The 9,598-nt window shown below is 49.6% G+C and overlaps 2 protein-coding genes and 1 pseudogene across 2 annotated transcripts; 2 read left to right on the top strand and 1 right to left on the bottom strand.

The window, feature by feature from the left end:
* The first annotated feature begins 1,620 nt into the window (after positions 1 to 1,620).
* On the top strand, positions 1,621 to 4,042 carry LOC121016697 (histone H2B type 3-A-like; annotated as a pseudogene).
* Positions 4,043 to 6,715: 2,673 nt separating this feature from the next.
* On the bottom strand, positions 6,716 to 8,749 carry LOC121016699 (histone H2B type 3-B). Its single transcript, XM_040454445.1, has one exon. The coding sequence runs from the start codon at positions 8,514 to 8,516 to the stop codon at positions 8,136 to 8,138; it is 381 nt and encodes a 126-aa protein (XP_040310379.1). The 5' UTR covers positions 8,517 to 8,749; the 3' UTR covers positions 6,716 to 8,135.
* A 41-nt stretch (positions 8,750 to 8,790) lies between these two features.
* Positions 8,791 to 9,332, top strand: H2AC25 (H2A clustered histone 25). The gene has a single exon (XM_040454444.1). The coding sequence runs from the start codon at positions 8,829 to 8,831 to the stop codon at positions 9,219 to 9,221; it is 393 nt and encodes a 130-aa protein (XP_040310378.1). The 5' UTR covers positions 8,791 to 8,828; the 3' UTR covers positions 9,222 to 9,332.
* Positions 9,333 to 9,598: the final 266 nt, after the last annotated feature.

The following is a 9,598-nucleotide window of genomic DNA, read 5'->3' as shown; positions in this document are numbered from 1 at the left end:
CATATTTGCACATAGAGGGCATTTGTGTGGGTATCTTGAAAGCATCTTGCTGACTGTTCTGAAGCTGTGATCCATTTTGTCTGTTGGGGGCACTGTTAAGTTTCCTGGCCTCTGGATGGTTACAGTGGCCAGGTAAGTGACACCCAGACCAGACCTTAGACCTTCTCAAAGTGTGATATGCATCTGAGTCTGTTTAAAATACATCTGGTGCATCTGGGTGGCTCAGTCGGTTAAGTGTCCAACTCTTTTTTTTTAATGTTTATTTATTTTGGGGAGACAGAGCATGAGCGGGGGAGGGATAGAGAGAGAGGGAAACACAGAATCCGAAGCAGGCTCCAGGCTCTGACCTGTCAGCACAGAGCCCAGTGCAGGGCTCAAACCCACAACTGTGAGATCATGACTGTGGTGTGAGATCATGAGCCAAAGTCAGACACTTGACTGACTGAGCCACTCAGGTACCCAAGAGTCCAATTTTTGACTTGAGCTCAGGTCATGCTCTCACCGTTCTTGAGATTGAACCCCACATCGGGCTCTGTGCTGACAGTGTGGAGCCTGCTTGGGAGTCTGTCTCCCTCTTCTTTCTGCCCCTTCCCCACTTGCTCTCTCCCTCCCTCTCTCTCTCTCTCAAAATAAATAAAAATAAACTTAAAAAAAAAAGAAAAAGTGGGGCCTGGGTGGCTCAGTCCGTTGAGCATCCGACTTCGGCTCAGGTCATGATCTTGCAGTTTGTGAGTTCGAGCCCCGCATCGGGCTCTGTGCTGACAGCTCAGAGCCTGGAGCCTGTTTCCCATTCTGTGTCTCCCTCTCTCTCTGCCCCTCCCCCGCTCATGCTCTGTCTGTCTCTCTCTGTCAAAAATAAACATTAAAAAATTTTTAAAAAAGAAAAAAATACAACTTTTCAGTCAATACCTTTGAAATGGGGCCCAGGATTCTGCATTTCTATTTTTTCTTATGTTTATTTATTTATTTTGAGAGAGAGAGAGAGAGAGAGAGAGAGAGAGAGAGACTGCACAGAGTAGGAGCAAAGATTGGAAGAGAATCCCAAGCAGGTTCCATGCTCAGTGTGGCCCAACACAGGTCTCAATCTCAAGACCATGAAATCATGACCTGACCCCAAATCAAGAGTCAGACTCTCAACCCACTGAGCCACCCAGGCACCCCAAGAGTCTGCATTTCTGAGCTTCCCAGGTGTGATGCTCAAGTAAGTAAATTCTTAACACCTTATATTTCCGTCTTGGCATTTAACATATAGGAGACCTTAACTCATGTCTATAGGAGTTAATTTAATGGGGGAGGCAACTCAGGGACTGATAACTTCTGGTGAAAACAAGACAACATATCCAAAATGGAGTGCCTCATGCTAAGTGCCATGTCACGGAACCAAGACTGAATTTATTGCAAGTGTCAGCTGTCCCAGAAGTGGAGCATTAAGCTCCAGTGAATCAGGAATCCCCTGATTGTGGGAGGCCGGGCCCCGGTGCCAGGCTGAGACTGGGTCGAGCAACGGTTCCCTGCTGACTCAGCCAACCCAGTGGTTCCCCCTCCCATTCCCCCATTTTCAAGGGCATACGAAAGCCTTGTCAAGGCTGAGAAAGTTAATTCCTGAAGCCTGTGGTCTGTGGGTGTTGGCAGTAATGTTACCTCCCCTTTTATCTACCCTGAGTCAAATAGAAACAAACATGAGAACTGTGTTTTGCTAGCAATCTTATCAACAAGGTCTTGCTGTGACCCGTTTAGAAAATTCACAAGGAACACAGAACTAAATGTTTTGGTTGGCAGCGATTATGTGAAACTTGTTTATTCTTAGAATGGCCTGACCCTTATGAGTCTTGATATAAAAGATTGTGTACAGCAACAATAAAGCCGTCACTTGGGCCATCAGCCCAGGGGACCCTCCTGTTCCCAAACTGTCTTCTCTTCTCTCTTTTTTTCCTTACATTCCCCTACCCTCAGGACCCTGATCTCGGTGTTTGTTGCACCGGTCGCAACACTGATCAGCACTAGTGAGGTAATCAGTCTGATAGGCCTCTTCCATTCTCTAAAAGAAAGTGACCTCGCAATAATGCTATTTTTCCTTTCCTGTGACTTCTTGTTCCCTCTCTGTTCTGCCGATACAAGTCTTTCATTTTGTACGGCTCCATGGAAATCTTCTCTATCTGTTAAATTGGATGTTTCCTGATTCTAAGCAACTTTTGTTCAATAGATTCTTAATATTTTTGGTAAGGCCTCAGTTTAGCCTGTAACAATTCTATAAGCCTGTGTTCTGATGCGTTCACAGACAAGATGAGACCCTAGATACGGAGTACCTAGCACGCAGCGATCACTTCAAAAGAAATTAGTCAGCATTGAAATCAAAGGACTGTTTCCCCGGAAGCCCCTTCATCAGTCCTTCCACTTGCAAGTCTGCCCTGTTGCTACACCTCCAACGTGAGTGCCTTCACAGATTTTCAGTGTTCAGCCGTTTGGATTTACGCCTGAATTCTGACATTGGCCTTTTGTTGGGGGAATGATGGGAAATAGTTAAGTTATTCCCATTCCCCTTTGCTGAATAAGCATCAGCTTGTCCTCCCTAGCTTTGGGCCTCAGAAACGTGTTTACCCCTTGCCCGGAGAAGATGGAGATGCAGCGTTAAACCGACTTTTATTTCCTTATTTATTATTATTGTTATTGTTTATGTTTATTTTTATTATTATTATTTACCCCATCCAGAACCGGTGACCACACAAAGGCCCCTCCTCTCCCGGTTTGAACAAAGATGCTCAACCTGACTCCCAGCGCGAGGCACCTGCGTCTTCGGATTGGTGGGATTGCCATCCAATAGGAAATAAGAGCCAGCATCTGCTATTTATATAAACTCCTAGCGGTCCCAGAGGCTCACAGCCTGCCGTCCAATCAGATTCCCGCGACTTGGAGGCTTCATTTGAATATGGACACAATAAATAGCGCTGCCTGCGCTCGGCACACTCATCTCGGTTCCTGCGACTGCACCGCCCGGGTTCCGGTGCCCGGTCCGCGGCCCCCTGCCCCTTCGCCCGCACACTCGCGCCCCAGCTACCTCCACTCTAGCCGCCTCCTGGCGTTCCTGCGTACCCCGCCAGCCCCGAGCCGGCGTCCCTGCGACGCCCCCGCCGCCCCCACCCGGGCATCCGCGCCCCCCTTGGAGCCCCTGTGCCCGCGCTGCCTGAGCCCCGGAGTCCCCACCGCCGCGTTGCCCCACCCCCACCCCCGCGCTGCCCGGCCAAGCCGGATCCTTCCCACTCCGACCAAGAAGGGCTCCAAGAAGGCCGTCACCAAAGCGCAGAAGAAAGAGCAGCCGCAAGGAGAGCTACTCCATCTACGTGTACAAGGTGCTGAAGCAGGTGCACTCCAACACCGGCATCTCGTCTAAGATCATGGGCATCATGAACTCGTTTGTCAACATCTTCGAGCACATCGCCAACGAGGCCCCTGCCTCGACCATCACGTCCCGCGAGGTGCAGACGGCCGTGCGCCTGCTGCTGCCGGGCGAACTGGCCAAGCACGCTGTGTCTGAGGGCACCAAGGCCGTCACCAAGTACACCAGCTCCAAGTGAGGCGCGCCGGGCGCCCTGGAACCCAAAGGCTATTTTCAGAGCCACCTCTGTGCTCAGAAAGGAGCACAGAGCTCAGAAAGGAGCTCAGAAAGGAGACTGCCAGCCGCTCTGGTTGTGATGTACTGCTCCGGCAGGGTTCTGGGGGGCGCTGCAATGCGCCACGGAAAGCGAGACTGGACTTCAAAGGCGCAGACCCTGCAAAGGCGCGTTGAGTCAGCATCTACCCAGCCAGCAGCCAGAGAGGGCACGGCCTTAGCTTTAGGCAGAGACCCGGTCACCTCCAGGAAGGCCTCAGGCCAACCTCCCTACTAGCACCCCTGTGTCTCTTAATGGATTAGGTCTGCGTGCGCTGGACGGATGTGGGGTTCGATGAAGTCCTGGGTGTTGGGCTCAGTCTTGGCGGTGACGCTTGGGCTGGTCCTTCCCTCCTTTGCCTCTTGTCAAATACACAAAAGCAGTGTTCAGTTTAAGCAGCTTTTTGTGGGCACCACAGTTCCTGTTTGAAAAATCAGAACAGCAGGTGCACAGGTAGTGGCCTCCATCATCATACTCTGCTAAAATCATTCATATTAGGAGATCAGTTTATGTGGGTTTTTTTAAATTTTTAATGTTTACTTTTGAGAGAGAGAGAGAGAGAGAGCGTGAGCAGAGGAGGGGCAGAGAGAGAGAGGGAGACACAGAATCTGAAGCAGGATCCAGGCTCTGAGTCCCAGGCCACTCAGGGCTCCAACTCACAAGAACCATGAGATCATAACCTAGGTCAAAGTCTAGGCCCAACGGACTGAGCCACTCAGGCGCCCCTAATTTGGTTGTTTTGTTTTTTGTTTGTTTTTGGTATATACTTTTAACGAAAGCCTTGTAAATGGTGATAGAGCCTTTTTGACAAAACGAATGGAGCACTTTAAACACATACACACAAGTAAACCATATGCAAGGTGGATTTAATTTGCCCACTTTATTTATAACTGAAGCTGCAGGTTTGACTGTGGCCCAGGCTTCTCTCGCTCTAAAAAATACCCCAGACTACAAAAAACACCACAAGAGCATCCCAGTCTGAAAGCAAAACACTTCCCAGGATTTGGATTTCCAGTTCAGTCCCAAGAGGTGGGCAGAGGCCTTCTGATTCCTGGCCCCTAGGGGTGTCTATCTCCAGTGATGTCACGCTTTCATCAAATCTTAGCCTCCTACACTAAATTCTTTGTTTTGCGTTTGTACTTTTTTTATTAAAGAGATAGCCCTTCCCTCTCCATCTTTGGTTTACTCCATAGTAATTAGCAAATTGGACTTAAAATTTTTGGCTGAGATGAGGGGAGGAGAGAGTCTCTTCAATGCATTTTATTTTTAAAGTTTATTTTTATTTATCTTGAGAGGGAGATAGAGAGTAAGCAGGGGAGGGGCAGAGAGAGAGAGGGAGACAGAATCCTAAGCAGGCTCCACGCTGCCAGCATAGAGCCCAATGTGGGGCTCAAACTCACCATGAGATCATGACCTGAGCCAAAGTCGAGAGTCAAAGGCTTAACCAACTCAGCCACCCAGGTGCCCCCTCTCAAATACATCTCAGGGGATACCTGCAAAATCCCTCCAGTGCTTTCCAGAGCCTTACTCTTTGGCCTGTACTTTTGGTATTTCAGGCCTAGAGAAGTCTTCCATTGTGTTGATTCCTTACTCTGTGAGTCTAAGCATTTTTAAATACTCAGTGAACCCCTTCCTTCAGCCTCCAACTTAACGCAAATAACATTTCTCTTTGTTGTAGTAGTATTACTGACTGGGCTCTGTATTAAGATTCTCTCCATTTTCTTCATTATAAATTCTCAAGGGCAGGAACTCTGTTGCTCTGCATCGTCCTTAATAGATTCTCACTCCCGTGGTAGGAGAGGGCCCAACCAGGCCCATTCTTCCCCTGGGGCTGCCTCAGCATCCTCCACACTGTTCAGCAAATAGAGGCAGCCTCCTCTCCTCCTCCTCCTCCTTCTTTTACTTCACACTAATTCTGTGTGTCTGAGGAATGAAGGGACTGAGAAATTAATCGACATTTTGCATTACCCACAACAAAACATTTTCATGCAACTGTATTTGGGAATTATGTTTATTCTGCTTCTTGATTTTATTTTAGGGACTAAATAAACTATGTTGTTTCTCACTGCTAGCACAGTCCCACACTACTGGAGACAAGTTGCATTTTATTAAACCTAGGTCTGAAGCTTATTATTAAAGCAGAGAATGACCTGGATCTGGGACACTAGTTTCCTGTTACCAGAAGTGCTCATTAAGATCGTGATGCCTAATCTCCTTCCTTCCATAGGTAGAGGAGGGCTCAGACCCAATCAGGAGGCCCCTGCTTCATAGTGTAGGACTGGATTCTGTAGTTTCCGAGAAGAATCAGACAGCTCTTGAGAAGATTAAAGGTGTTGATTTTGACGTAGATTACTGTTTTCAAATCTGGGGATCATAACTAGCAGGGAAAGAGTTGAGTAAAATAACTGTGGCAAAACTTCCATATCTATGAGTTGTGTTGTGTTGTTTTTGTAAATATTTCAGAGTGTGTATCTATGGATACACACTAATAATGGAAATGAAATGATGCACACTGCTATCATTGTAAGCATAACAATACTCTATATGTCCACTGATGCATAAAGTGAGGCAATAGGAACCACCATCAATCCCAATAAATGAGGTAGGTTTCACTAAAATTCTAACTGAGAATTACTTACGATCATGTATCTGTGATAACTAGCTATCAAAACTTATGTTTTCAATAAATGTGTACTGCCCAGATGACTTTTAAAACACTTTTTGTCACCTGCAAGTATTTTTAAATTTCAATTTACGTTGGTGTGTGTGTGTGTGTGTGTGTGTATGTGTGTGTGTGTGTGTGTAACGAAAGGTAATAGATAAAAACACTCAAAAATATAGCTTACATTTGGATGAAATTCTCAGGAAGAAGTACAATGGGGGTGAGTTCCGGGAGGAAAAAAAGGATCATGTAGACTGTCTCACTGTTAACGAAGAATTTGACCATGTGTTCTAAGAATTGATTACAGTATCGAATTGCTATTTCAATAGATACCTTTAAAAGATTGATGTGATCGTGTCACCCATATTTCAGTAAGAAAGATTTTTATAAGAGCATTATTTGAAAATGTGTCAAAGCTCAAGAACTTTATTTAAAAATTTATTTTAATTTCTTTGATGTGACCATTTTGCTTTTTTACAACCTCCTACGTTGGGAATTGCGCCCTTGTAACTATAACAACTAAGAATAAAAATATTTTAGATGCCAACTGAAAAACGTGTCAGATTTTAAATTCCTTTAGATTGGACCCACGCAGGAGAAGGAACAGGGTGGGTGGGCTTCCAGACGCTGGGGCGGAGGGAGCTTCGACTGTGACGTTCTCAGATCCTCCCGCCCAGCCCGGCTTCGACCAGCTTCCTCTGGAGATGATTTGCAAAACATGACTGATACCTTTCATTAAATGTTTGTTCCTTGCCTGAGCGGATGACACGACCAATCGGTACATCTAAATCTCAGAGTGGCTCAAGGAAGTGCTTGTTAGGAATCCCCTATTTACAACGAAGAAAAACCAAAGCGATGTCCTTTTCCAAGTAAAGGCTCTTCGTGCCAAAGCGCTTTCCCTGAGCCAAAATGACACTTCCCTTAATAAATGCCATAAATTCGAAAAAAGAGGTAATTCTGCGTCACTAATACTTCACAGAAAATGATGTGGCTGAAAGAGGGAGCTATTTGTCCAGAAAAGGGGGGATTACATTAAAGGGGAATTACTTTCCTCCTGAATTGATCTCCCCCATCCCCACATAGGCTAAAGCTACCCGCAGCAGAAATCGGCTTGTTACATGTGGCTCGCGCGCACCAGACGCTTCCATTTCCCTTTCGGTTTCAAACGTTTTGCCTTTGTAAGGTCCAGTCACGCCAACATTCTCCCAGAAATGGTCACTGCTTCAGGATCAAGATGTCTGGTCGAGGGAAGGATGCAGCTGCAGGCGACACCGCCTGGGGCCGCACAACACCGGAGACCTCACTTCCCAGCCCATGCATCAGAGACACTGGGGCGGGGCGGGGGGGGATTGGCACCTCCTGAAAGAGGTGACCCGCGCCCTTCACCCACAGACGCACGCCGCGCGCAGACAGGCCTGGGTCTCGGAGTCTACGCGCGCAAGCGCCGGGGATGCACCCTTGCAGCCACCAAAGGACGAAGAACTCAAGGTGTCTACTTAGCAGGGCGATGCATCAACAGCCCTCCGCAGAGGGGAGGGTGGACACGGATCCTTGACCGCCAGGCCGGTTACCATCCCAGACCTCCATAAGAAACAGTTACACACTCTCGCCTTCCACGCACACACACAATGGGGCGCGCGCGCGCGCGCACACACACACACACACACACACACACACACACACACGGACCCAGTAACCAGGAAACCACTAAGGTGCACAAAACGGAACTGATTCACAGGACAACCCTTCACCGTGTTCGAAACCCTTTTTCGATTATGTGGGTGGCTCTGAAAAGAGCCTTTGGGTTCCAGGGCGCCCGGCGCGCCTCACTTGGAGCTGGTGTACTTGGTGACGGCCTTGGTGCCCTCAGACACAGCGTGCTTGGCCAGTTCGCCCGGCAGCAGCAGGCGCACCGCCGTCTGCACCTCGCGGGACGTGATGGTAGAACGCTTGTTGTAATGCGCCAGGCGGGAGGCCTCGCTGGCGATGCGCTCGAAGATGTCGTTGACAAACGAGTTCATGATGCCCATGGCCTTGGAGGAGATGCCGGTGTCGGGGTGCACCTGCTTCAGCACCTTGTACACGTAGATGGAGTAGCTCTCCTTGCGGCTGCGCTTGCGCTTCTTGCCGTCCTTCTTTTGCGCTTTGGTGACGGCCTTCTTGGAGCCCTTCTTGGGCGCGGGTGCCGATTTAGACGGATCAGGCATTATGGCAAGTCTCTCCAAACAAAAAGAACGTGCGGCCCGAGCAACTGTATTTATACGTCCCGTATGCAAATGAAGGATCCAGAGGTCCTCGTATCTGATAGGTTCGAACGCCGCCTAACGTAATCACTGGAAAAGGTGCATGCAAATTAGGGGATGATGGACTCCTTTTCTGATTGGTCCCCATTACTATCCAATCAGATGAGGTCAGCTCCACTACCTCCGGACCATATATAAGGGCTCAGGGGGGCTGGCGGCCTCGTTACTTTGGGTCTGTCTTCTCGTCTTTCTTCTCTCTCCGCGCCCGAGTTGGCAATGTCCGGCCGAGGCAAACAGGGCGGTAAGGCGCGCGCCAAGGCCAAGTCGCGCTCTTCTCGCGCGGGGTTGCAGTTCCCCGTAGGCCGCGTGCACCGGCTGCTCCGCAAAGGGAACTACTCCGAGCGGGTCGGGGCCGGCGCGCCGGTGTACCTGGCGGCGGTGCTGGAGTACCTGACTGCTGAAATCTTGGAGCTGGCGGGCAACGCGGCCCGCGACAACAAGAAGACGCGTATCATCCCGCGCCACCTGCAGCTGGCCATCCGCAACGACGAGGAGCTCAACAAGCTGCTGGGCCGCGTGACCATCGCGCAGGGCGGCGTCCTGCCCAACATCCAGGCCGTGCTGCTGCCCAAGAAGACGGAGAGCCACCACAAGGCCAAGGGCAAGTGAGGCTGCGGAGGCGGGCCGGCAACGGCCGTGTGCCCCGGGGGCCCTGTGACACCAAAGGCTCTTTTCAGAGCCACCCACGGTTTCAAGAAAAGAGCCACACTGACCACGCAGCTTTGTCTTACCAAGGCTGCGTCCTTCCGGGCGCACGGAGAGCCGGCCCGAGGCACAATCCGGGAGCGGGTATGCGCACCGTGGCCTCCCGTGTTGTTTGCCGCAGGGAATGCTACCGGACACGTAGCCGCCCTTTGCGTTTGAATCTCACTCCTAAACTGCGCCTGGGGTCTTAAGTTAACCCGCTCACCGTGAAGGTATCTCGTTATCGGTGACCAGTTGCCTTGCACTCTGCAACGTGTCGTTCGGTCACATTTAGACACCCA

Source organism: Herpailurus yagouaroundi, unplaced genomic scaffold, assembly GCF_014898765.1.
Source record: "Herpailurus yagouaroundi ecotype Mexico unplaced genomic scaffold, PumYag 212, whole genome shotgun sequence".
Taxonomy (NCBI): domain Eukaryota; kingdom Metazoa; phylum Chordata; class Mammalia; order Carnivora; family Felidae; genus Herpailurus; species Herpailurus yagouaroundi.
The sequence above is the reverse complement of the archived record's forward strand: the minus strand, read 5'-3'. Positions and strand labels throughout refer to the sequence as shown.